This window comes from Limanda limanda, chromosome 7, assembly GCF_963576545.1.
Source record: "Limanda limanda chromosome 7, fLimLim1.1, whole genome shotgun sequence".
NCBI classification, from domain to species: Eukaryota; Metazoa; Chordata; class Actinopteri; order Pleuronectiformes; family Pleuronectidae; genus Limanda; species Limanda limanda.
Genome location: NC_083642.1, coordinates 12,071,384 through 12,099,297, shown reverse-complemented (window position 1 = coordinate 12,099,297; position 27,914 = coordinate 12,071,384). Strand labels below are relative to the sequence as shown.

General features: G+C 42.1%; 1 protein-coding gene across 2 annotated transcripts in view; it reads left to right on the top strand.

The window, feature by feature from the left end:
* Window positions 1-2,657: 2,657 nt before the first annotated feature.
* Window positions 2,658-27,914, top strand: part of kcnd3 (potassium voltage-gated channel, Shal-related subfamily, member 3) — a 92,367-nt gene continuing 67,110 nt past the window's right edge. For both annotated transcript variants that reach the window (XM_061075281.1, XM_061075282.1), the window contains exon 1: window positions 2,658-3,760. In XM_061075281.1, coding sequence (XP_060931264.1) covers window positions 2,658-3,760 — 1,103 coding nt within the window. The remainder of the gene's footprint in view (window positions 3,761-27,914) is intronic.

The window sequence follows — 27,914 nt, the reverse complement described above, 5'->3', positions numbered from 1 at the left end:
AAAAATGTCAAGCTCAATCCCTTCCCACTGAAGAGATACAGCAAAAATATTATTTTAGACCTTCTTTTATTCTTGATTTCTGTGTGGGTGGATAAATATTGTCAGGGTTGGAGCTCATGTTCTCTGTTAATAAATATATTATACTGAATAAAGTATTGTGTCTGGCATCCAGTGTGTCTCCTTTACCAAGACCCGACCTATACTCAATCCATGGGGTCAGACAGGAAATTGGGTTTCTGCCACCACTCTTGGTTCTGGGTGTCAATATATTGAATACCTGTGGATCCAAATGAATCTGAGCATCCTCAGTGTGAGCTCTAATGGGAGAACATGTTTCTAAATTATCAGCCTATTTAAAAGATTTAGATTACATTTTGTAATTGATTTGGATATATAATTGGCCAGAAAATAGTTTGGTCCATCTTCTGTCAATCTACTGTATGCCTCAGCTGGGCGGTTCATTGAGTCCAATTTTTAAGTCTGTTTTGGTTTACTGTATATTTTGAATCAGATCAACTAATATTCCGACTGTTCCGAGTGGGTCTCTCCTCTTTTCAAATTGATTTACACAGATTGGATTTGGACAGGCATTCTACTGATCCATTTTGCTTTTCAACCCCAGAGTTATACTGGCTTTCAATGACTGACTGGTGTGCTCTTCATACCATCATCGTTGACCCCAGTAGGAACCTCTTTTCAAATAAATGACTTTTCATTTGCTCAGCACCACATGACACACAGAATCTGTTGAGGACAGATGAGCCTTTATCAGCTAAAGTACCTGACATATCTGTCAAGGGACTTAAAAAACAAGAGCTAAACTGGAGTTAATTTTGGAACATATGGGCAGAAAAACACTCTAAATATATTGTTGTTTTATAACTGCAGCTTACGAGAAAAAAAGACAATATGCTCTATCGATTTTGGAGCAGGTGTGACTTGTTTACGCTGCCTCCAAGTGGCCGAAAAATTAAGTTATTTCAGTAGTTGAAGACCAAGGGGCCCTTGTTTGAGGTTTGAGGGGTTCCTGGACATTTTTTGGCTACGCCTCTGTGGGGGGTTGGGGGGGAGGAGAACATATTCTGTGGTAATGTTGGCGATTTGATTTGGAGCTAGGACAGAAGAAAAAAATGGTCGAATGTAGTCTATTCGTTGTTGCTAGATGAGGAGAGGATGTGCAGGAGGGGAGGGCATTTTTTATTTTGCTTTATTCATTTATTTATTTCAGTGACTGACACCGTGCGCAAAACGTCGTGCGTCCTCATTGAGGTTTTCCCATTAATGCGCACATAAAGAGAGAGGGAGAGAGAGAGAGAGAAAGAGAGAGAGAAAAAAAAGAAGAGAGAGAGAGAGAGCTCCTCCTCCTCTCCTCCTCCTCCTCCGTCTCTTTCCAGCACTCATCCCAAACACGCCGGGGTAAGACGGTCTCTCCGCGGCGGAGTCCTCTCATCACTGCCCCCCCTCGCACCATGGGAGCGGAGTTAAAGCTGTGGTTCGTACTCCGGTACTTGTCCTCCGTCCCCCCCTCCTCAGCAGCAGCAGCAGCGTCAGTCCTCTGATGTCCTTCTGCTCCCCGGCACATAACTTCTGTCCTGGTGGTTTTTTTTTATTCCTTCATAATTCCAGACACGCTGTCAGAAACAACCCAACCTCCGACCTGAGAACTAAACTGCTCCGCAAAAAGAAGAAGAAGAAGGAGGAGAGCGTGTGGGCTCTTTCTGTTTGTTTGGATGGAGAATTAGGAATCGGTGAGTTGAAAAAAAAAAGCAGATGATATTGTTTGTTGTTTGTGTCGCTTTTGATTGGTCCATCTTGAGGCTCAAGTCGTTGATTTGCCTTCCAGAGTTGCAAATAAAGCTGGTTGAGAATGAGGTTTCGTGTAACCTCATTTAATATCGTGAGTTTCATCCGACTAACCACAAACGAGTCTCTGTAATCCTGCGTAAAACAGCTGCATCTGCACTTGTCTAGTTTGAACTCAACAGGTTTAGGATCTCTCGTTGAATCCCTCTCTCTCCCTCTCTCTCTCTCTCTCTCTCTCTCTCTCTCTCTCTCTCTCTCTCTCTCTCTCTCTCTCTCTGTTATTTAAGAAGATTAAATCCTTGTAAATTTGCCTCTTCATAGAGAAGAGCTTGACAAATCTCTCCTAGTATACAGATTGTTTTGCAGTTTCTTGGCTTGCCTGCCTTCAGTTTTTTAACTGTAAATTGCTTTTCAGCTCGAACTCAATAGAGTGCAGGACCTGAGAAATATAGCCTTAAAGTAATTGTAGGGGTGATGATGCTTATTGGAAATCGCAGTTTAATCACATTAAAACTCGCTGAATTCATTTCCATGAAAGACACTTTTTTGCTGTCTCAGCCTTATCAGAGTCGTGTTGTTCATTTTTGACTTCACGCCAATTCCTTTTTTTCTTACTACGTCATTCTGTTTCTTTCTGTCGTTTAAACAGCTCAAATCCTCATCCCTTTTTTTTCTGTTTTCTGATCCACTGCTCTCACCCTCTGCCCCTGTCATGGTCATAATAGCACTTTTGTGCTCCATGTCCTCACAAACTCCCTCCCTCTCTATCTTTCTAGATGGTGAATGAGCTGAGGTCAAGCTGGTAGTGAAGGTGCTGGATTTTTCCCCCCCTACGCCCCTTAACCGGACACAGTATGGCGGCGGGAGTAGCGGCATGGCTTCCCTTTGCCCGGGCGGCAGCTATCGGCTGGATGCCTGTGGCCAATTTGCCCATGCCAGTGGCGCCTGCTGAGAAGAGCAAGCGGCGGGAGGAGCTTATCATTCTTAATGTTAGTGGACGGCGCTTCCAGACATGGAGGAACACGTTGGACCGCTATCCAGACACCCTGCTGGGCAGCTCAGAGAAGGAGTTCTTCTACAACGAGGAGACCAAAGAGTACTTCTTTGACCGGGACCCTGACTTGTTCCGCAGTGTGCTCAACTTCTACCGCACTGGCAAGCTCCACTACCCACGCTACGAGTGCATCGCTTCTTATGATGAGGAGCTGGCGTTCTTTGGCATTCAGCCAGAGATCATTGGTGACTGCTGCTATGAAGAGTACAAGGACAGGAAGAGGGAGAACCAGGAACGTCTGCAGGATGACCAGGAGGACAACAAGGACAACAAGCTGCCCAACATGACCTGCAGGGAGACCATGTGGCGGGCTTTTGAGAACCCCCACACTTCCACCATGGCCCTAGTCTTCTACTATGTCACTGGCTTCTTCATCGCTGTTTCTGTCATCACAAATGTTGTGGAGACAGTCCCCTGCGGCTTGGTACCCAACCAGAAGGAAGTTCCATGTGGCGTACGCTACACTGTGGCCTTTTTCTGCATGGACACGGCCTGCGTTATGATTTTCACCGTGGAGTACCTGATGCGCTTGTTTGCTGCGCCCAGCCGCTACCGATTCATGAGGTCGGTCATGAGCATCATTGATGTAGTGGCAATCTTGCCCTATTACATTGGCCTGGTGATGACTGACAATGAGGATGTGAGTGGCGCTTTTGTGACCCTCCGAGTTTTCCGCGTGTTCCGTATCTTTAAGTTCTCCCGTCACTCCCAGGGCCTGCGCATCCTGGGCTACACGCTGAAGAGCTGTGCCTCCGAGCTGGGCTTCCTGCTCTTCTCCCTCACTATGGCCATAATTATCTTTGCTACAGTTATGTTCTACGCAGAGAAGGGTTCAACCTCCAGCAAATTCACCAGCATCCCAGCCTCCTTCTGGTACACCATTGTTACTATGACAACGCTTGGGTAAGAGCAGAGCACACACCTCTTTTATCTGCTTGCGAGTGCTATGTCTGTGTCTGTGTGTGCGGATGTGTATTTGTAGTGGCGTCTGTTATGGGTGAGTAAATGTTTGATTATGATACGACTTGAATTGAGTGTCTGATGCTGTGGCCCAAAAACCTGCAACTGCTGCAGGAGTCTGCGACATCCCTTTCCCAGACATACTTTACCAACTTTGCATATCAGAGAAGAGGCTACAGAGAAATGGCAGATTTCAGTAGACCGTGTCCACTGTGTTTTCACAACGGAGTATTCTTCTGGGGGAAAGAGAAGTCACTAAGATCTTCTGTTTATGTTAAGCCCTCACCATTGCCTGACCTTTGTACTTCACCTGTCAGAGGGATGACGAGAGAAAGGCACATGGGAGAATGTAAAAATACAGAAATGGATAGAAAACACACAAACCTTGCTTTCATCTCTCTCTTGCCTTGTGCTTAGCTGGGATGCTTCTGAAACAGTGAAGCATGAACATGTCAAGCATTTTGAAAGCCTCCTCCTCCTCCTCCTCCTCCTCCTCCTCCTCCTCCTCTTTCACTCACTCTGTGTGAGACACACCAGTTGCTGGCCTTGAAAATGTTGTGCTTTGTTGTACAAAGGCTCTGACGCATAATATTGAAACGCTCTAAGTTTCTAAAGGCAAACCAATTGTTGCTGCCTTGGAATAACAGGTAGAGATAATAATTAGTATAAATACACAGTTTTAAAAGACATGCATGTTTCTGTATGAGACCTTTATCCCTGGGCTCTTGTTGTTGTCATTGTTTCATGAATTGGCTTTGATTGATGGTTACAAGATGAACATGTCAAGCGTTTTAGATGCATTGATTTCTTATGTCTCCAGATCTGGTTTCCCTCATTTTTTACATCATCGTATTGGTCCAACAGTCATTTTATGGCGGTGAGGGAAACCACACATACATCATAAATTTCTACACATTTCACATACAGCGTTCTGTGATGCGGCACTATTAGGCCTAATGGTAATGTGTTTTACGAGTGTCCCCTGTTGTGGATGTGTGACTCAGACTGAGAGGCTGACAAATTACGGCATCCTGCTAAATGTCAGAGTCATGGAGGCCGTAAATGGCTCTGAGCTCATTGCTGTGACACACTTGGCACCCTGTCATCCCGCCCTGCCATTTACAACCAGCCCAGAAGATCTGGTGTTGAGCAGTTGTTTGGTTCTGGATTGATTGTTTGGTCCCTCGACCGTTGAATAGCCGCTGCCTTGTGAACAATAATGTGCCGTTCACTGCTCCGCTGTGTGTTAAATTTTGTGAACATGTAGCGGCTTGTGTCGCTCGCCCATGCCGGCCCTGTATACTCTCTACACTGTCTCTCCCCACTGGGGTGATACCTGAGATGCTAAACCAGTCTCCTGTTGCTTTTACAGTAGGATTGTGGAAGAGAAGGGTTTCTGTGCATATGTCTGTTTTTGTGTTGAGGGGGGGGGGTTGAGCTTGGCCTCATCAATAAAGCAGCGACCAGAAGTGGGTGTCAGAGTGACTAATGATGTGGCCCACTGCATCTGCTGACTAATGTAAACCTACCTGACATTCTGGTCTCTGCTCTCGGTTTTTACGTCATAAACACGCAACAAATCACATCCAAGCAGACTAACCATAAACACAGGATGACTGTCTTCATGCATTTGGGCATGTGTGAAAGAGATGAATATTGCAGTGTGTCTTTATATGCATGCTTGTGACCTTGGATGTATTCTTTGAAGGTCATCCGGTTCATGGACGGGGACCGTGATTTCACGTTCACACACGTTTTAAATGCTTAAACACTTGCATTGGACTCACTGCTACATTTGTAGCAATTTATATTCATGTGACTAAATGAGATGGGCGCCAGTTGCCACAGAAGATGTTTTCCTTGACTTCTTGTCCTGCCGTCTAGGAGCCTCTGGGCTTCATTTTTTGCACTGTTGAGAATATGTTTCTGCTTTGTTCTGCTCGGGGAGAATCTCATATCATCTGCACTCTCATGTTTAATTTACTGCTCACTTCTGAGCTTTAGCCCCAGTGTTTGTGCCGCACTGGGAGAAATGCTATGATATGACTGTGTGTCTTTGTGTGTGGCTGTGTATTGCATTGGTGTTCATTGGTGGTTTGCCCTACCTTTGCCACGTACATGCTGCCCTGTCCGCTGTGGCTTTTTTGATTGTTTTGTTTATCTACACAGTAATCCGGCCTCAATCAGAATCCCTAATCCCCCTTCAGCAATAGGCAATGAAACACCAGGTGAATGTATTTTGAAGCGCAGCTCTCTTCTGTCTTCTCGTAAATCGAAGTTGCATTAGTGATAACAGTATGTTGGTGGAGAAGGGAAATGGAGACCCGGCTGAGAGGAGGGGGAGAAAATTAGGGAGAGAAAAAAACACACAATAGGACATCTATTTATTGCACCTGCTGTGTTGTGTTTGTCCTCAGTTGACTGCTTTGTTTGCATTTCAAAAAGGATGGTCGTTTGGCCGGAGTCTCAGACATTAGAGTCCACATCTGTCCGTGTGTGGTTTTAGAGGGATTTCTGACACTTGAATGAAAGCTTTTGTTGCACTTAACGTAACGAATTGTCAACCTGTGTGTGTGTGTGTGTGTGTGTAGAGGTTATAACACGCACACATGGGGGAGAGGAGAGAAATGTGACCGTATATGACCTCATAACACAGTAGAGACTCTGACGCTGAGCTGGAATGAAACGAGTGCACATGAATCAGGTAAATAACAGACATTAAATATATGTGGAAATTAAAGTCTTATTTGCAATGGTCCAGGAAACAATGATGTGAATATATGGTTGTTTCAAAAGCTGACTGCAGCAGGACAGACTTGCACATGTTTTAGTACAAAGTGGCTTTGGTACAACAAGATAAGAGAGTAAAATCCTCAAAACTGGACCTGAGGGCTGTGCTGCACTTTATGACTAACTCGAATGGCACTTAGCAGAGTGGATACAACAATCCCGCACATATCTTGCTAGCTCTTAAAATAGAAAAGTAAATGGAAAAAGGAAGTAGTCTGTACAAACCCATAAATACATAAATGTCCTTTTTTTTTACATCCAGACCCAGACAAGGACTATGTTTACATCAACACCAATACTCTGATCTAAACCTGATAAGACAATGCCATGTAAACAGCATTTCCCGATAACCTTAACCCAGAATAAGGACATACCCAGAATAAGCGATAATCAAATAAAAAGATGTTGAGTTAGTGAGTTAGAAGTTGCATTAAGTTGACATATATTCAACATAATCAGGTTATAATGTCCTAATGGAGTTTTCACCGCATTTTGCGACATGGACATCCAGCTGTTAGACAAAAAACTAAATTTGAAAGGAAGCTCCCAATATGGCATATTGTAGCATCGTACAGTAAACGATTTTCGGTTGTGGTTTTAAAACTGGTGGAATAATGTTGAACATGGATCTGCACCAAATTGTATGAGTTCCTCTCTGGCCCTGTGTCCCGCACTTTCACAAAGTTTGGTGAAAATCTCTTCAGTACCTTTCGGTTAATCCGTAAACATGACAGGAGGTTAGAAAACAGGTTTAATCACCCAAGTGAGATACCAAGCCCCCAACCAACACTGTCATCCTCAGAGCCTTGTGCTCACTCTATAGCAGGGCTAAAAAGCTTAGCCGAAATCCTGCAGATGAAGGGCAGGCGGGCACACATTGATGAGGCTTTAGCTAAATCACAGACATTTAGGCAATTGGACCTGTGAGGGATTTTATTACCTGGGTTGTTAGACAAATTGATTTTGACCATTTGAGTGATAATAACTTTGGACATTTGATATATTTGGTTTGAACTTGTATTCTAAATTGTTGTCTGGTTGGTGAGCGAACAGAGGTGTTTGTGTGAGAGAGAAAAAACCTCAGCTTTTCATTAATGCTCCATCAAGACTTCATGAGTTTTTATTGTGAAACATTAGGAAGCAAATAAGGAATAAAAAGGTAACTCAGTTGTGCGAGATCCCAGTTCAACAGTGAAGATTGTTTATAACAACACTTTTTGTCTTTTTAATAAAATGTTCTCATAGTGAGTAATGTTTAGTAGTGGGACCTATTCCTCTAATGGCCTATATTATGGTAAATCTCATGTCTCAGTTGAGCATCTGAATGCAGTTGAAAATGTTCAATAAACTACGTAAACAAAACTGAAAAAATATTGAATGTATATATAACATGTTATGTATTTCGCCTCTAGCAATGAGTCAGTCAGTCAAATGTATTACGTTTGAAATTACCTAAGAGTTCCATCACAACATTATACTCATTAAAATGCTAATTCCGTCACATGGGAGTGAGTAACTTCTCCACCTGTGTCTTAAAGAACTTTTCCACCGCACCACTTGAAAAACAAATAATTGACTGAGCATTATCTAATAATAGAAGGAAACACATTTTGTCCTCTAATTAAGTTCTGTTAACTCTGTACATTCTCTTCTTGAGAAAGGTCTCAGATTATTTTTGAAGTAAACTGTTACTCTAATGAAGAAGGATGCAAATATCTGCCCACTAGTGGTTTTAGTGTGTGACGCAGCTCATTCCAAAATACCTGTCAGTGCTGTTACTATACATACGTTTCAAATTGTTGCAAAAAAAACACCACACATCCCAACTGGTTGCAGACAAAGATCAGGTTTGGCCTCAGTTCTTTTTTCTCTGGCTTGGTTGGGTTGAGACAGAAATTGTGGTTCTTGTTGGCATTCTAGCCTTCTGCCATCTGTTGTCTCCCGAGACTCAAAAGGTGACCAATGGAAAAAGTCATGTTATTGCTCACATATAGCTCACATATACTGTATACCACAGCCAACAGTGGTATACAGTATATGTGAGCTTTAATCACTCACTATGGCAATAACATTGTGTCACACTTGTGGCTGTTTCACCCCCGTAGCCTGGTTTCAGGCCTTGAAATCTGATTTGTTTTTGGTGTTTTTGTACTGCTCCAATGTCACGCTCATGTTTTGACTTTTATCACTTGGAGAAACAGTTTACAAATCAAAGCATTTTATGCAGTAAAAAGATTGTTGATGTTATCTAAAGTAGATATGCAACTACTCAATTCAAAGAAGTTCTTCAGTGAACTTCTCCTGGCATGCCGATGACATTGAGGGGATGGGTTGCTTCACTTAAGACTGTTACTGATTGATTAGAGCAGAACCACACAGGCTGAATGAAGACAATTTGAAAAAGATATCCTGGATCCACCTGTTAATCTGGATCTGCTTCATAATTTAGTGGGTTTTGTCCTTGGCCCACCCACCACAAAATTCCACCTCAGTGAATTGTATGTTTGTTTTGAAGAATATTCATGATATAATGATTGTAAAATGGCTGTCTTCCAGTTTGCTAAGAAACACTCATACATCTGAAGCTTTATGACATAATTAGCTTTTGTCTTGCAGTCAGTTTACAAGGCCATAAAATACTTGATACAGTAAATAGTGTGTATTTATTTGTGTAATATAGAGAACCACTTCCAGCGCTCGCTTAAAACGCACCCGATTACACAGAAGATCTTGGCATTCTCTATGCATCGTGTCATCGCTGCGGACTCATTAGACTCTTCCGATTGATACGTTATTGATGAGAGCCGGAGTGTTTGGTAACGTTGTATTCATTAGCAAAGCCATGTCAGTGTATGATTAATATCCTTATCAAAAGACCAGCTTTTTTTCCCTTTTTTTTGATGACTGCTCTTCCACGATCGATGCAGTGCTCTGTCTCCCAGACAACCGCGCATGGCCTCTCACGTACAATGCTGCCGGCGGTGGTGTCGAGGTTGGCAGTGCAAGTGGGTTATTTATAACCAGTGAGAAGGTGTATAAGTAAATAAACAAACAACGATGACCACAAAGATCTTTTTTCATTTTCATATTTCATTTGTGGGAAGCTATTACAATTTTAAAAGCAGGAGATTTTCACCTTCCCACAAACCTAACAGATTACGCATCACGTTTGTTGTAGGCAACTGCTGCTTGATTGTGGGACTATAACATTAAAAGCTGCAGATTTGTATTGCGTGTGTGGTTTATTATTACGTTGGCTGGTGTTACAGTATCTTTGAAGTATGCATGTGTCTCTCCACTGTCTTTCATAACTCACTGTTAATGAGTTCATTTATTTTGGAGCCGACGGCTTGTGAAAAACAATAATCAATGCAGATGAGCGGATATTGATTTTGGGAGTCGTGAGAAATGTGACACTCGTTAGTGTTACTAATTAGAATGGGTGATATGACTATGTCTAAAAGATAGCACCTAAATGTGATGTCCCTGTCTCTTTATCTTGGATTCATGAGAGCAGTTAAGGAAGTAATTGGTCCAGGGTGATTTAGATTCAGGTCTGTTCGTAACCTTGTCTTTTTTTAAGGTCAAGATTAGCATTGAGCTGACCTACTCTATCAATTAAGACTTGTTAGGCGTTTGCATAATGACAAGAGATTATGAGTTCATGTCGTGCATTCACTGCAGGGGGTTGGTGCGTGACTGATTTATGGCTCTGTTTCGTGGTTACTGCACTTGTAGCAGGTATGGAATTTGGGATTAGAGCTCGCATCTTTCTGTTTAGTAGAAATAATGAACTGAGCTAATGTTTAAATCCAAAATTAAATTATTTTTCTCGTGTCAATATCCTAAATCTCTTCATTAAATCAAGATTAATTATTCATTAAATTAGTAAGAGTGATTATGGTGGGGTTTTCAAGGGATTTATTCATGGAGTATATATGTATAAATATTACATGCAATATTTACAGTCACAGTGTGTGTACGCTTCTCTCATCCAAAGTTACTTCCACTACAGTACTTCTCAGTTTTGAAGTTGAAGAATCCAAACATTCATCTGACTATAGCTGATCATACGTGCTTGAGATATTCCAGAATGTGAAAATCTAGGTTAAACTAAACTGAAATAGTTTCCTTTACGTAGAAAATACAAGACAAGAAAGCCTTAAGTGCTTTTAAAGTCTGCATGAGGGAACCAGCCAATAAAAGCAAAAACTACCAATTATCACAGTATGTAAAACAAAGCACTGAGCTAATGATTGCTTCTATAACTCAATTACATGTGCCGTTAACATGCAGCATGTATCTGGATATTAAATAAACACGAGTTAATATCAGAGAGATTTAACTGCAGAGGCCTGTAGTAGTTAGTGTTATGTGTTCTTATCCAGATAAAGATCACATGTTATTAGCAGGTGTAAACTATAGGCCTTGGAACCTGGTGGAAGGATGTGGTATGGGTCAGTTCAGAACCAATTAAATTTTGGTGCAAAATCCGGTTCAAGGGTCGGATCCAGGGAATGTTTTCCCCCTTTTTTAACATAATGCAAGGGGGCATTTTTCAGCATTTGTTTTCCAACAATTTCCCAGAGAATAAATCACGGATCTTGGTGATAAAGATCATAAGGCATGTTTAGAGGACTGATATTTATGAGTGTATGAGATTTGGTGTAGCTTCATTGAATTTAAGGAGACTGTTGGGCCTTGGTGAGTGTAAGTGCTCTACTGAGTTCCATTGTAGTTTCTGAATGTGTTGTTGACAGTTTCTGTCAAAAATACAGCACAGTTCCATTAATGGACAGAAAGACATGGGTCAAGGATTTGACCCATGTGTTCCAGAGGATTTATCTTTGGTCTGTGGGTTTGTATTGTTTTTTCTTTTTTAATCCTTGAACCAAGAAATAAAGAAAAGCTGCAGTAGACATTTGGCAGGAATCCTGCAAAGTCTGCTTACTTGAAATAATGGTTCAGAGACTGAAACGGCTTTGTACCTTAATTTTAACATATCGCGCTTTCATGAATTGTGGATTAATTACTTCTCCTTACCTACACTGACAAGTGGTGGGTGGAACCCAACATCACAGCTCAACAGAGCTGAATATGTTTCTTATTCCTACGCAGAACAAAAAACACATTTGTGTATAATAGGTTTTATCCTTCTCTTGCTTCCTGTATTGAAATCAGAAGGAATGAGACTGAATTCAAAAGCTTCAGTAACATTTACATCGACCTTTGTCCTTAAGATGGTTTATATAGGACACTGACCTACGGTTGAACTCTTTCATACGGAAATAATGTACTATGACGGATATGCACTATCACACACACACACACACACACACACACACACACACACACACACACACACACACACACACACACACACACACACACACACACACACACACACATACACACACACACACACGTGCAGAAAAAGAGATGTGAATTTCAACTTTGACCTCCCAGCTGTTTTCTGCATCAGTTTGTTTTTCCTCACCCTCCCCTCAGCCTCAGTCTGCCCTCCAGAGTAAAGAGACATATGGCGATGATGTGCTCCGTGCTGCTACCTCTCACTCAGCTCTCTGACCCCTACTCCCCTCTCCAGTGCTGCTACCGAAAAAGCAACAGAAAAGTGGCTCAAAAAGAACCATCAGTCCATTACCACCCCTCTCACCTTAGTTTTTCTCTGTGTACGTCTCTATGTCCGCCCCCCGTCTGTCACTCTGCTGTTTGCTCCAGCTGGAAAAATTTGACAGTCGACGAATTAAATCCTGTGGAGATATTGATGATTTGCAGATGGCAATTCTTAATGACTAGATTAACAAGATGTCCTCTTTTCCAAGACTTTGCTTGATGATGTGACACAGAGCATCTAAAACAAATGAGTTAACGCCTGTCAGCTTAAGCCAAACTTTGAGATTGGCCCTAATAAATGTTGGTAAGACAGCTACTATCTATCATACTATCACAGGACATGACATTATGCATGTTTTGTTAGTTTCCTGGAAATGTCATCTTAATTAGAGCTGTACAATGCTGGAAAACACAAAGAGTTAAGAAGACAACACTCTTTAGCAATTTTTTTCGATTTAATATTGCAATAATTTGCTGCGTCTCAATTTAGGGGCCTCATCCCTCATCAGCTGTATTCATAGACTGATTGGGTCACAGCGGCGTGACAAGGCTGTCCCAATTTGAAGGCTGACAAATGTGTCCTTCCATCCCGAGCAACAGAGGTGGATCCTTCCCGTCAGCAAGCGACGAGAAAATGTCAGGAGAATTTATTCTTAAATGTAAGTTATCAACTGAGCGGTTGACTGCGTAGACAGAGTCCCTTTTTCCAGACACGGCTCATTACTTGCAAGAAACAAATAAGATTGTGCCCGATTGTTGTTGGTGTCAATTGTCAGCGGCAGGATGACACCGGATGTTTTCTTGGCGTTTACAGCTTTTGTACTTTGCGGTGACGTTTACATTTTGGTAATGGTTAAGAAAAAATAGACTGTATCTTTGTAGAAATCCGAACTTGAGTCCGTCGGGACCCGTGAGAAGCTGTCAGACAAATGAAATGGTATTTGGGTTTGGTTTATACTTTTCCTTCACTTTCTGCTAATCTGCATCATGTGGGGCTACACTGCATTTGCACTGTCAGTTGAAGGGAAAAGTAGGAGTGATTGATTTGATGCAGCTTAAGTCCATGATTAAATGCAGCAGAATCGACATCTGTTCGAAGTGAGATGGCATATAGCTGTGAATCGAGATACCACCCCTTACTGAACCCTGTATCACCAGCTCAAAGTACAACATAGACTGATGCCTGATGGATATTTCTCTTTTCTGCCAGGATACTATAGTTTTCCTCTTTCATCCATCTCAGTTTTGTTTTCTGCTACGTTGCAATGATCGGATTCGCTACAGCCTCACAGGTCTGCGTGGCTGCAGACTTTTATTCTTTGTTTCTCTTTTACTTCTCGCTCATCCACCACCTCTAACCCTCCCTAACTTCTTTAACTTGTTTTCCCCTGAAATGTGATGTGTATCCTGAGGCTGCATTGTGCACTGTGTGTTGGTGTCCATGAGTAAAGGCAAGATGTTCTGTTCTGTATCTCAGTGTACCTTGCTAAAGCAATTACGTGCTCCCACATTTCGTTGTATGTCTGTGGCTGTTGGATTGTGTCTATACTGAGATATTTTGAAGGCAGAAAAGTCACTAAAGTAATCTTTTAGGTCTGCGGTTTCTGCATCCTCTATGCTAAGTCACTGGATATTTTTTATTTTCGCTCATACCAGTGAATTTAACTTACAACCACCTCAATTAATGACATGAACATTGTGTTCATTGCTGGATGGTCAGAAACATCAGAGCACTGGGGCCGCTGTCACGCATTTAAAATGTAGTGTTTTAGATACAGGAGCTCTATCTCGGTAAATAACTGATAGCACAATGGGAAATAGGCACATATACGATTTATGGGCCTGTTAACCACTGACTCCTCTCACAAGCATGTTCATTTATTATGACAAGTACAAGTGTAGCAGCTCTTTAAACTCACACAAGCTCAAAGCCCTGACAGAGTCAAATTCAGAATTAGACTTCATGTTTTATAGCTATCAGCTGTTTGAATCAAGAAATAATTTTATATACTCCTCCGCTAGATTTTTGAATTTCAAAATATTGACTGTAGGCTGTGTAGACTTTCTTATAGCTAAAGATAAACAAAGCAATGAGATAATGATGATCCCATGCTCTGCAAAGGGCTTAAACAAGTGATATAACATGCTATGTAGTTTCCGAGATGTGTAAACTAAGTGTCGACAGCCAATGCTAGCAGCTCTGTGACACTATACTTGGGCACAGCAGTGCTTTGAGCTAAATGCTAACTTTAGCATGCAGCATTTGCTAAATAGCAATGAACACAAAGAACAGCTACGGCTGCTGGGAATGTTATTATGGTGCTTGTATTTGGAAATTAAATTAAAATTCATATTTGTACAGGTGAAAGTCAGGAGATCACCAAAGTCAATGTATTCATCCTCTGGACACCATGAATGTAATGGACTTTATTTATATAGCGCTTGACTATTTAAATCGCTGTACAGTAGCCCACAAGTCACATTCACCCAGTCACACACACACACAGACACACACACACACACACACACATTCAACAGTGTTTCTACACACAGCAATATTTGGATCACACCATTTATACACTGCTGGCACAGCCATCAGTGGAAATTTGGGTGTCAGTGTATTACCCAAGGACAACCCACCAGGGGATCAAACCACTGACCTTCTGGTTAGTGTACAACTCGCTCAACCTCCTGCACCACCTCAGCTGCCACGCCATTGTATTTGTACAGAATTTCATGGCAAGCCATCCAGTGTGGGACTGAACACTGTCACTGTAGACAGCCAGTTTTTATTATTGAATAAAAGATTGTTTTCTACTCATGGGCCCGTTTTACCCCTTCATCTGCCCTTGATTAGAGCAGCAGCTGACAAATGGTACATTTTTTCACAATCAGTAAGTGCTATATAAAAGAATGAATAATATCAGATTAAAGATGTCAAAAAAATGAATTAACCAGTTAATGTAGAGTTGCTACCTGCTGCTACCTGCCTTCCACAGTCTGCTTCTGAAATTAGTCTTTTCAGCTCTGCCAAATGCTCCCCTGTTTTCTCACTTCTATGTTTTTCGAACCTCCTCTCATGCAAAGCTCTGGATGGTTGCCCATTTAAAAAAAAAAAAGAAGACATCAAGCGCCAAGCCTTGCAAGCCTTTGCCAAATGCATTTACCTTGTCACCTGTCAGCCAGCGGGGGGTGGGGATCTGTTGTGGCCAATGTGATTGTGAAGGGTAATTGACAGGGAGGGTTTTTCAGTGAGGTGTCTCAAGCATGTGCTTCGTTTTGCCCCCCCCCACCTCCACCTTTTTCATCATTGACGTGCCATGCATGCAAATGCTGCCCTGACACAGGACACGACGTCCTGACTAACTTCATCTCAACTTACTGAGCAAAAGTGATTGGAGCGATGCTCCAAGGTGTTGAAGAAAAAACAAAACAACCACAACACTATGCCAACAGGGGAACATTTCATTATAGAACCTGTCTCTCTCTCTCTCTCTCTCTCTCTCTCTCTCTCTCTCTCTCTCTCTCTCTCTCTCTCTCTCTCTCTCTCTCTCTCTCTCTCTCTCTTCTCTCTCTCTCTCTCTCTCTCTCCCTCTCCCTGTCTCTCTCTCTCTCAGTGTCTGTCACAGCTGATTGCCTTCAGCTACAGCCTTATGGAAGCCCACTACACTCGTGGCCACTCCTCCAATTCAATTAGCAGCAGGCTCTCAGTGAGGTGCCTGAAAATGAGTCGGTGATTATCAGTTTCCAGGGCATTGAGAGAAATCCTGAGCGGCTGATGGCTGCTGCCGACTGCGTGGATCTACCAAAGACACACGGTGAAACCAAACCCATCAGACCCACCCTCGAAACGCTTCTAATCCTTTTTTTTCTCCATAAGGCTTTTGTTTTTGACGAGAAGGGGTGGATTTGTCCGTGCAAACAGATGAAGGCCTGCTTTTTTGTCAGTTTTTAGCCTCGACATATTATACCATGTTAGTTTAGGGGCAGCTGTGGCTCAGGAGGTAGAGAAGGTTGGTGGTTTGACGCCCGGCTCCCTTGGCTGTATGTGAATGGGTGCACGTGACTTGAACTGCCCTTGGGCGATAAGACTGGAAAAGCACTATAGTCCATTTACCGTGCCCTCAGTTCAATTGCACTTGACAACTTGTGTTGCATGTCCTCCCCCTTGGTTTCCCTGTTTGCCTCCAATGTCAAATGTCAAATAAAGGACAAAATCCCAAAAGAGGTAGTGACGCTCAGTGAGATCCTCCAAAGACCACAGCTCCCATTTCACATCTTGTAAAATGAAGAGCAAATTGTGAAGGGAAAATGCAAACAAGGTTCTGATAAAATACATTATACTGAGGTGCATGTCTCTGAAGAAATTAAACGTGATTTCTTTGCATGATAGAGTTTGTTATTTCTCTAGACATAAAAGATCAATTAAGAACCTCAATGTGCACGTACCTGTCTATGTAATAGAAGCACTCCTAACTGCTCTTCAGTTTGATTGAAGCACATTGCATAAATAAAGGCTGATTTAATAGGACGATTACGCCATCACTCAGTGATGCATTGTTCAAGTCGTTTTACTGGAGTGGCTCCGAGAAAACACCAGGATGTAAACAATAATGGATTAGACAGTATTGTGTCCACTGCGCAGACATGCTCATTACAGGGCGGATAATGGGGGCTGAAGTGAACGTGAGCGATAGTTCTCCACATATATAGGCCAAGTTATAGAAATAAATCGCCTCTCATTTCCCTGTAGACAATGTGATAAACGCTGTCTGAATGACTCTGATTAATCTTCCTGGATTTGCAGCCAAGGCCTTTGAACAGGTAGACGTCATTGTTCCAGTTTTTCTTTCTGTTCTCCTGCTCCTGCGCTGACATACATGCATTTTCCAGCACTCACACCCACACACACACACACACGCACACACACTCTCTCTCTCTGTGTCTTTCTCTGTGTCTACGTCTTTCTGGGTGTACTGTAATTCATAAACTGTGTTCTGTGCTGATTATCCAGGGTGACAAAAGCAATTGTTCTGCTACACTAAATCTTTGGGGATTAATGCTTGTCTCTGGAGCTGTTCCCTCTGCTTTAGTGTGAGTTTGTGTGTGTGTTTGTGTGTGTGTGTGTGTGTGTGTGTCATCTCTTGTCTTCTTTCCTCTCGACCCTGACAGGCTTCACGGAGAATGATCTCACTGGATTTACTATCATTGCATTTGTTTCCCCTGCAGTTTCTTTTTAAATAAAGTAGACTCTCTTAATGGTTTGACATTGTCAGGTACCCAGTCCTGATGTTGTATTGGATTTTTTCAACTGTGTATTGTCATCCTCGTGTCGGGACTATCACATAGGATATGTCCTTCACAAAGCTAGGCATCAACTTTTTTGTGTAACTTTATCCAGATGTCTTTGGGGGATTACCCATGCTGAGGGATTAATCCTGCCACGTGCCATCTCACAGCACCAAGCACCGGGAAGAGCATAGAAGTCAAGTCATGGACTAACACCATTAATAGATTTCGGTAAGCCTTTTTTTCCCTTCAGAGGTTGACTTGTGGCAATATTAATTCAATTTCCCCACCCCTCTCATGAGCAACCCGTCTTCTACCTCTCTGCCCTGCGAGGAGCAAAGCCATGGTCCACTGCTGCTGCAAAAGAAGTCTCCTCAAAGGATTTTCACCAGGCTCATTTCACACGAGACAATCTGCATTATGTTTTAATCTTATTAGCATAGAATTAACACCACATCAGTGACCTGCTCAAAACCAAAGGCTTATGAGTTCACCCAGTTCTCAGCTGATATGCAAAACAGATTCAGGAGCACTTCTTAAAGGCGAGGAAACCATCCGAGCTATATCAGTCGAGTGTGGGTAACAAATCACGATGAATGCACTATCAGGCGACCACATTAGCTGTTCAGGGGAGACGGTCCATAACCTCGGTATCTAAGGCATTAAAACAACGCTTCAATCTTGCGCATGGGGAACAATCGAACACATAGGCAGTTTGAGCAAATTGATTGTTTCTGCGTGGAGGCTCTGTGGATATAGGACATAACCTCAGCGTTCGGATGGAGTGTGTAATGGAGATGTCGATCCTGAAAAATGAGACGCTGTTATATGCTCTTGAGATTGGCAGAGTGTGAGCATAGGGGTTGTAACATTCTGTTTAATCTCAAAAGTCATTTGTATTTACAGGGCGAACATATCTACAGGGAGTAATAAATCATCACACTTTTCATCGACAGTCTAATCTTCAAGTGTCATTAATTTTGTGGCAAAGATAATTTTAGTTGAGATGGAATTTGTAAAGATAAATGGGGCTCAAATGCTATTTTTTGCTGAAAATTGCAATTCTTGTTATTAATTGTAGACATTAAACGTGATTGTAGAGCTGTTAACAAGACGTGCTCTTACTGTGCTGCAGTGAAACACATCAATGTAGCTGTTGTTGGCATTTCTCACCAAATTCATAAAAATAATTGTTTAATTCGTTTAAATGTACATATCCTCGACTTGATATTTATATATATATATACAGTATATATAAAAAAAACCTAAAGTCTTTGACCCCCACTTCTCTTCCTTGAGTAGAAGTCTGTGAAGCATTTTTAAATATATGCTGATCATCTTTCACATGAGCTTTTGTTTACATTCTTCGTGTTTTTCAGTTTTCATGCAATGGTTCATGGTTCTGCTTTTGTCAGCTGAAGAAGCAGAACCTGGCTGCGGTGTTTCCCCTCAGACCTTCATATGGCTGCAGTAATGTTTGCAGATGGGAGGATGGTCCCTCAACAGCGCACTGGCAACCGGCAACTATTTCACAAGCATTCTATCCTGTGACCTGACTACACTCTGGGCTCTGAGAGGTCAGGCTTCAGGCATTACTGGGGCTGGAGCCAGCAGCCTGACTTGATGTGGATCGGGACCACCGTGCTCCTCCAGCACACTAAGGTCCGCTTCAGGGGTTTCTGGAGGGGAAGAGACTTTCACCTCAGCAGAGCCCTGCAGCATCGCGGCCGTGCGACTGTGTGTCACTCTCGATTCTTCTCTGGCCTGGGGATGTCATATGGGGATGCTCCTCCCCCCCACTACCATTCGAATTCCTCTTTTTTATTATTGTGAAGTTACACCTTATACAATCATTGGTCAACTCTATTATCAATTTAATTTCTTTATCTTTGTCTCTTTATATCAAAATCGGATCACTTTTACGCAACACCTCTTTCTCTCTACCTTTCTCTAAAAAATGTGGTACATTTCTTGTAAAGTCTTGACTTATAAAAAAATGAACGTTTCCTCTCCAGCTCATGCATTGTAATGCTCCACAGTCTATGAGAAGCCTGCCTATATTCTCTATCCTTTCTGTCTCTCCCACTCACACACACACACATGCACAGACACACACCCTTGCACAATGACTTTGAACCTGCATTGCCGCAGTGCATAGGCGCAACATCAGCTCAAATCAGGCTGTATTACAATTCATTTATCAGCGTTCGCGTTCTACGCTCAATAGCCTTGGGCAAGTGTAGACACACAGCAGGGGATTCTCATCTCCCCCGGATGTTTGTGAGGTGAAAGAGAAACTGTTCTGCTGTTCATTACTAACACTATAAAAGTGAGGGAGGAGGAGGAGGAGAGGGATGAAGCATAAGGACTTTTTTTTAAAGCCCATCTCTCGGATCTTGGCTTCCATGAAACGCGTAAAAATAAAAAACATATAGGAGCAACTGATGTGCAACTGTATCGCATTTCTCATTGTTGTCACATTTCAGAGATTGTTCTTTGTGGTAAGTAGTAAAACACTCAGCAGAGCTCGCACTTCAATAAAGTCAATAAAGAAGTTCCCCTCTGCTGCACTGATGGAATGAGAATTAACTGTATGTCTTTCTAAAGGGAAACAGTCAGGAAGCTCAGCATCCAACGTTTTGTTACTTTAAACCTCCCTCATAGTTTCTGGTAATGCAGGCAGATGTATTATTCTGTTGGTTAGTGCAGGAAGAATAAATAATCTTTAGAAAAGTGGTTCATATACTTATGATTAAAAAAATACTTGAACCTTTGTAGTCTTCTGAAGCTTGGCTTTTATCCTTATACATCTAAATTTCCTCCACAGTTTTCCCCAAGGTACACCATAATATAATTGGGAAACATGATCCATTATACATCAATAAAACTAATAACATTGGTCTGTGAATGATTAGCCAGGCAACAGGACAAAAAAATGAAGTATTTCTATTTACAACCATTTTCTTCATGCATATAGTTCATTTTCTTGTTGGAGCTCATTGTCATTTGGTTAAAAATAAATGGCACAAAATTGCAGCAGCAGAAAAAAAAATTTGGGTAACCTCCTCAGGTGGAGGGGAAGATATGGTTCTATTCAGTTTCTGCACCTCCAAGAAATACTCATCATAAATAAATAAAAATAAAAATCCTCTGTACAAGAAATATATACAGCATTCCCCTCAATTTTCCATAACCCTGCTTGGCATTCTGAGTGAGTTGTCTGCATCACTAAAACCCTGGAGCCGTCCTGGGGGATTTATCTATGCGATCCAGGATACCATCCACTCACATTACCAATGTGGCTAATCAGTGTTGGACGGTGATGATAGCGGCTGCCTAATTGGTGGATATAGATCAGACTGCAGTGATGGATGTTGGGGTCAAGTGCTTTGGACCGTAATGAATGCTTCCTGGACAGGTGGACCAGGCTGGCAGCAGGTTGGATGTAAATTGAGCAACAGCTTTCCAATAGTTCCCCTTGGCTGGTTACACTGGGACGTGACGCACCTCTGGCTCACACAGTATTTGATGAGCTGCATGTTAAGTATATGTGAGCTATAAAGTCAGAAAGAAATTGAGAAGAGCAATTTAGAGACTGACATGTGTCAAACGCCATCTAGAAGTGGAGGCATTATTTCTGTGTTCTGCTCTACAGCTGTTCCACAGGAGAGCTGTAGAGCACAAACAGATGCGATTTATACCTGTGCTACGATAATTAGCCGCAGTTCGATTGTGATTGACAGCTTTCCTCTTTCCTCTCCACTATGGAGCTTACACCGTCCTCGAAGACGCACCTGTTCACTGCTGTTGTTTTGACCAGCGCACCTGTACAATCGCCAAAGGAGAAAAGAAAGAGACAGGAGATGCAATGAGAACGTTTTCTCTGTCTCGGATGAGATTGAAGTGTGCACGCCATAAAGTGAAGACACTGAAGCAGAAAGAAGAAAAATGGTCAGGGAGTAAACAAAAGTTTTTAAGAAGAAATACAGATAGAAAAGTTGTGTGTGGGTATGTGTGTGTGTGTTTGAGTTTTTCCTTTCCCCCGTAGAGAAAACCCTCATAAACTTGGCCTGCGCTCCAGCCTCCAGCCGTGAGGTCATCGATGTGTGTTCTATACAGAAGGCATGCTGGGAAACACTAACAGACTTGAGCCAGGCCCCCATGGACAAGCAGACTGATACCGAGAGCCTGGCCAAACGCTTTTAGAAACTCGCAGATGGCTGCTGTTGAGCGGCTTCACCGTTCCAAATGTGTGTCTCGTCTGCGCGTGTTTACCTTTGTCTTTCTCTGTGTGTGCATGTATGCATATGAAGATCAAGTGAGAGAAGTGGAGTGGTTAAATATCTCCTCTGTGATTCTGCTGAAATGTTGGTTGTTTGAAGACTAAAACAAAAAGCCATGTAATGAGCTCCAGACTCCAGTGTGCAGAGGCGTGTTGGCCTCACTAGTCAAATAGTTTGCATGCTATCACAGACTATCAAACAGTCTGTGTTTTTCCTAAAATATCAGATATTACTTGTGTTGCCTTACAAAAAGCCTTTTTTTCCCCTTGATTTTATGCTATTTGTGTACATGTTTCTCTTTATTCATATCCAGATGCTTCCACACCTGTGCTCGTTGTTTTTTTTTACTACATGCAGTCATCGTTGTGCTCCAACGTTTGGTTTCTGCTCTTTTTAGTTTCCTTCGTCACAATTACCTCCTCATCTTCATGTAACGCCCCCGCTGATGGAGAGGCTAAATAAATGAACAAAACAAGACTGCACTGATTATTACATTCGAGGTCTGCAACTCAGCCTGAGCCCAACAAGACCTGAGGGTGTTGACACGGTTGTTGTGGATTGAGGCTTGTCTCTGGATACATGCTGAAAGTTACCTAAAATAAGTATTAAAATCGAATTTGCTTGTCACATTACCAGTTAGTTGCGTGTCCCCTCCGGCCCCGAGTGAAATACTTTCACCTTTACTGGATGGATTGTCATAGAATTTGGTACAAAGAAGACATTTGTGTGTCCCAGTGGAAGATTCCTGTTGTTAGTAAACCTATGGATTTCCGTCTTGCTCCCTAAAGTTCACGTCTGTGGATAGTAGAGAAATGTTGTTACAGGATGGATTTGGCTACCATGAAATTGGACATTTGCATTAAAGTCCCATTTGGGGTTGAACTGCATAACTTTGATGATCCCTTCATGTTTTCCTCTAAATCCCTAAAACCAGTGCGCAGGTTGAACTTCAAATACCTGCAGAACTAACGGCATTTCCTATCAGCCTCAACTGTGTTTGTGTTTGATGCTAAATTGCAAATGTTATAAAACTAGCATCGTGCCCATTCTTAACCTGCCTGTTTGCAATAGGCTGTCTGCTCGGTCTGTGGCGATGCTGGTTGCAGCTTTCTTTCTGAAACTGTAAATGTGAGCTGCAGTAATTGAGCCGTGGGAAGTAAAGACCAACTGCTGGACTCGGTTCACAGAACCACGATCACCCGCTGCTGCACAAAGAGCTGTTCACCTGTTTAAAGGTTCAGTGAAGGTCGAGTCAGTAAACAGAACCCGGAACAGGAGAATCAGTTGTCGTTGTTGTCATGATTGAATCCCAGTCGTCATTGTTACAGAGCTGGATGCATGTTTAGACAAAGTTTATTAAAATTTGTTCATATCACATGTCCAAATCCTGCAGTTCCCTTGGCCCTTAACAATGCACATGCCAAGTGTGAAGGAAGTTAGATGAACAGTTCTCAAGATATGTCAGCCACATACATACAGACAGCGGACAGACAGACAGATTTCTGTCCAGTTAACAGGAGCATGATAACACTGTCTTGTTTGTATGCTGGTGTTGGCATTTCGCTCAAAGAGCTTCTGGGTCCGAGGAGTGCTGTTCACTTTTAGTCTCGTTCTGTTATCTTACTACTTTGAATTGCAGCGCTACATTACAGTGCACATACTGATGGTCTTTTCTGAATGACACTGTCCCTGCCAGTCAAGTTCAGTTTTGTTGTTTGTGAAACAAACGCAGGATGATTCAGAGAAATTGAGACAGAAAGGGGGACAAGGGACTGTCTCCATTGGAGACAGATGCAATTATGATTCGACCAAAGTCAGAGGACAGTGCAATTCATCAGGCTATTTATGAGAGGATGATCAGATAAATGGTTTAGTAAGTGGAGGTCAGTCACAGAACGGGCTGATGAATGTGATAACAGTATAATCCAATAAGTGATAGTGGTTTCTGAAGTGCATCCATACAAACAAAGATATATTGCAGAATGGGAAGCCACGTTTTAAATTGTGTGGTAATTTGGCCACAGCGGATCTGACCTACTGGGCCATCACTCATAATAGTGTTTTACCTCTAGACCCATTTAGTGTGCTGAGCATGGTGTTGGAAAAAGTGATTTCTCACGCTTAATGTTTTGATATCACTCCAGGATAGGGATTTATTGATTGGTGTCACATAATCCATCTGTGTGTGTGTGTGTGTGTGTGTGTGTGTGTGTGTGTGTGTGTGTGTGTGTGTGTGTGTGTGTGTGTGTGTGTGTGTGTGTGTGTGTGTCGTTTTCCTCCTAAGCCTAATCATTTGGGATTAATGAATGATTGAACAGTTTTAAGGATATAATCCTGATTTGATTTGATCATGATATGATTTCTTCTCCGTCTGCTGCTTTTTATCGCGCACTCAATTTTATTTCAGCATGTTCTATTCATTTGGTTTTATAGAGGCTTTCGGCGTCTTTGCATCTTGTCAGGGAAAGAAGATAGTGAGTAGGCAACCGTCTCACTCATCTGAAAGATCTATTGTAATTATGTTAGCTGCTGTGTTTTTCCAACACAGAAATGTTATTTAATTATCGCAGACGATAATCATTTTGCAGTGTTGACTTTGGAATGTGAAAATGCACAGAACCGGCGTATATTGTCGCCTGCCAAAGCCGCTCTCTCTCAGTGGGTTGAACACCTATTGGCATATATCACACATGCTGGCTAAAAATAGAAACCATTCCCACTCCCATCATCAGCCCCTCCCTCCCCTTCACCTCCCCTCCCTCCCATTATCTCGCCTTTCTCAACACATCCCTCTTCCTCTGTGTCCTCCTCAAACCCTCTCCCCCTTCACATTCATACGTTGCAACACTCTCCGCCATGCAGAGTACACACTTTGCGTGTATGCTAACAGGCACATACATACGACACGCACGACAAACTGTGATCGTGTGTTTATTTTTTTATATTTTTAAACATGTCATCTGCGGTCGAGATGTTTCTGTTTCCGTGGTAACCCCAGGCTCTAAATGAGAATTATGTATTTAGTGAATAATTATAACGCACGCACACACACACATTCAGAGCAGCAGCAACAGAGAGTCCCACCCAAGAGGATCAGTGGTACAATGTTAAGATACCTCTCCTCCATTTTCTTAATAACAAATACGCTTCCCAAAAATGCGTCACCCTCTGTTTCGTTTAAGCTCTCGTCTGTCGCGCTTCAGCGACTCTCACTCTCTCTCCCTTGTAACCACAGCTGTATGTGTTTAATTACTGAGGTGACCTGATAAAACAGTGCTAAAACGGCGTGGTTCTGTCTCTTTGTTCCTCCTCACCCTCATCTCTCAACAAAAGAAAATAAAGAAGTCAGTCGAACTCTTCTTCATTCTGCAGAGCTCATCTAGTTAAATCACTTTCCGTGCCCCCGGCCTAAATCACTCACCTGTTGTGGATCAAATTGAACAGTGTGAACGTTTTCACAATCAGATTGTAATTGATGGTGTCTTAGATTTTTAAGAAACTCAAGCTAGAACAGGCGGTTTTTCCGCATGGCTACTTGCTTTCATACGCTCCATTACTCTGCTTTTGGTTGAGATTTAGGTTGGTGCATGTGTGAGAAAAATTGGATGTCTCCTCTTTGGTTCATTAGTTTCGGAGCTTCCTCTTTGTCCTAACCTCCTCTCCCCTGTGTCTTTATAAAGAAGTGTATGCGCATGTTTATGTGTGTGAATGCCTCCCCACAGGCTCCTCGCTGCTGCTGATTGCACCGGCTATTTCTCTGTGAGGCCCTCCCCGGATGACAAATTCACACATCCGTTATCAGCCTTCTCTTTTCCACAAAATCAATAGTCTCTCCTCAGTTTTCTCTGCATATACAGGATGGTGGTGCTGCGGTTTCTTTTCAGTGCATACACACGGTGTTGTGGGTACCAGCAGAAAGCCACACAGATAAAAATGCTGAACACCAGCCACTGCTGCCACAAGTGACAATGACACTATATCATTAAGGCAGCAAACTGACTCTAATGGCAGTTTTACAACAGTCTCAATCGGGGTGTGGAACCTTTTTCCTATCAAGGGCCATTCAGTTTTTATAATATCTTTTAAGGAGCATACTAAATCATTGAACGCATACCACATTAAATTATCTAATGCAATGACTAGAGCTGCTTGTATTAGCTGAGGCATATATCCAGGCTTGGGTCAGTAAGTCTTGAGTGTTTTCAAGAGTTTGAAAATCCGATGCTCACAACAGGCTTGTCCCAAACAGAGAAGCAAACTTCAGTGCAAGTCCCCTCAGAATGAGGAAAATTCTTATTTTTTCATATAGTTTGTAGAGCTCCAGTAGAAAGAGGTACCTGTACATAGCTTTAGGTTTGTAGTTGCTTTGTAGTTGTTTGTAGGCGCAGTGGTTTCATGTTGTGAGTGTCTTGCACATCATCTGGTTTCACATTGAACATTGAGTATCTTGCTTTACTTTTGTTCTGAAACCTCTCACCAAATGCCTGCAGAAGTTTCACACACTCGACAGCATATTCCGAACAAAGTTTGTGCACGACATCCCACACCTTTTTTTTCTCAGCTATAGCTACTTGACTGTAATAGAGCTACTTCATTTTCCAGTGACACATAACAGCCTAATGTGTTTCCCCAGACTGTGACCTGACTGATGGGACAACCATGAAGCATATTTTAGTTACTATTTTGTCTATTGCAGAAATATTTCTGCCGTAGTAAGATTTATTTATTTTTTCCGAGGTTTATTTTGTATCTATGAGATTGTCCTTGCTAACATTAGCTGCACCCCCATGTGTTGAATTAAGCAGCCATGTTTTCTTAAGGCTCACGAATTTAACATAAATCTTATTTCAAAAGATACACAGCTATGCTGGTACCTGAGAAGTTTCAGCTGTCAGAGGTGGAGAAGCCTCACCCTTTGCAGCAGGAGGTCAGGGCAGAAGAGTCCAATATGTGAACATTACCGCAGCTGAATGAAACACCTGCCAGACGCACACAAGTTCATATCTCTCCGTTATTATTATGAAAATGTGGGGTGCTGGAGGGAAATGAGAATGGAGGGCACGCCGGGAAGAAATGACATAGCAGGGAAGGGTATATGCACATGAAGGCAGCACGAGACGCTGATGGAGTGCCGGTGTTGCTGATAGCTACAGACAGCCACAGATACACCTCCAACATTCATATAAAGAACGAACAGCAGCATGAAACCTTCATCTGTCATTGCTCTGTCTTTGATTCGTACTGTACTGCCACCATCTATTATTCATCAGCCTAGAGAATGGCGAGCAACAGACATGATGAGTGTAGATGGGAGGGAGGCGATCATGTACAGTGATCCACAGATAAAAACACACATATACAAATGACCTTAAAGAATGAGTAACGTTTATATGAAATAAAATACACAATAAAGGTTATTTTGCACTGTATTTATGAAAAGAGACGTCTGTTTCAAATGATGTAACATCAGTGCCCCCATCCATGCGTTCTTTAAGTTTGCGAAGTTTTTAAGTATTACGTACATCCACTAGAGGGCAGTGCAAAGTCGAGATGTTCTGACAACACAAACATGACGGTGGAGCTGGTTGTGATAATGCACCTCTTAAGAGGCAAACGAGACAAAGTAACATAAACACTTCTTACCACTAAGTGTCATCTCAAAAGGTTCTTCCATTTTTGAAATGTCTTCCTTGTGTCTTAAAATCGTCTCATTTCAACTTTTAGCCACACTGCCCCCACATGATTTTCGGTGGTACTGCTTTGTTTCACTTACGTCCTCAGAAGATGTGCACAAATAAAGCAAACTAATGGTACGGATGGAAGTCTCGGTCTGTTTCCCTATGTTAAGCATAAATGAGCCTTAATGATACAATATCTATCTCATTCAAATACACTAGATTTATTCTTTGTTTACTGCACTGCAGCGATTAATAGAATAAAGCACCAGGGTAAGAAGAACATTTAATATTAATATGGCCCATTAAAGATGAGTCTAATTGAACTCAAGATATTTATTGAAGTAAGTCCCCTTCAAAACTACCCATCAAACAATTACATTTGAATGTGTACTTGTGATTTGTGTGTGTGTAGTTGGCTGTGCA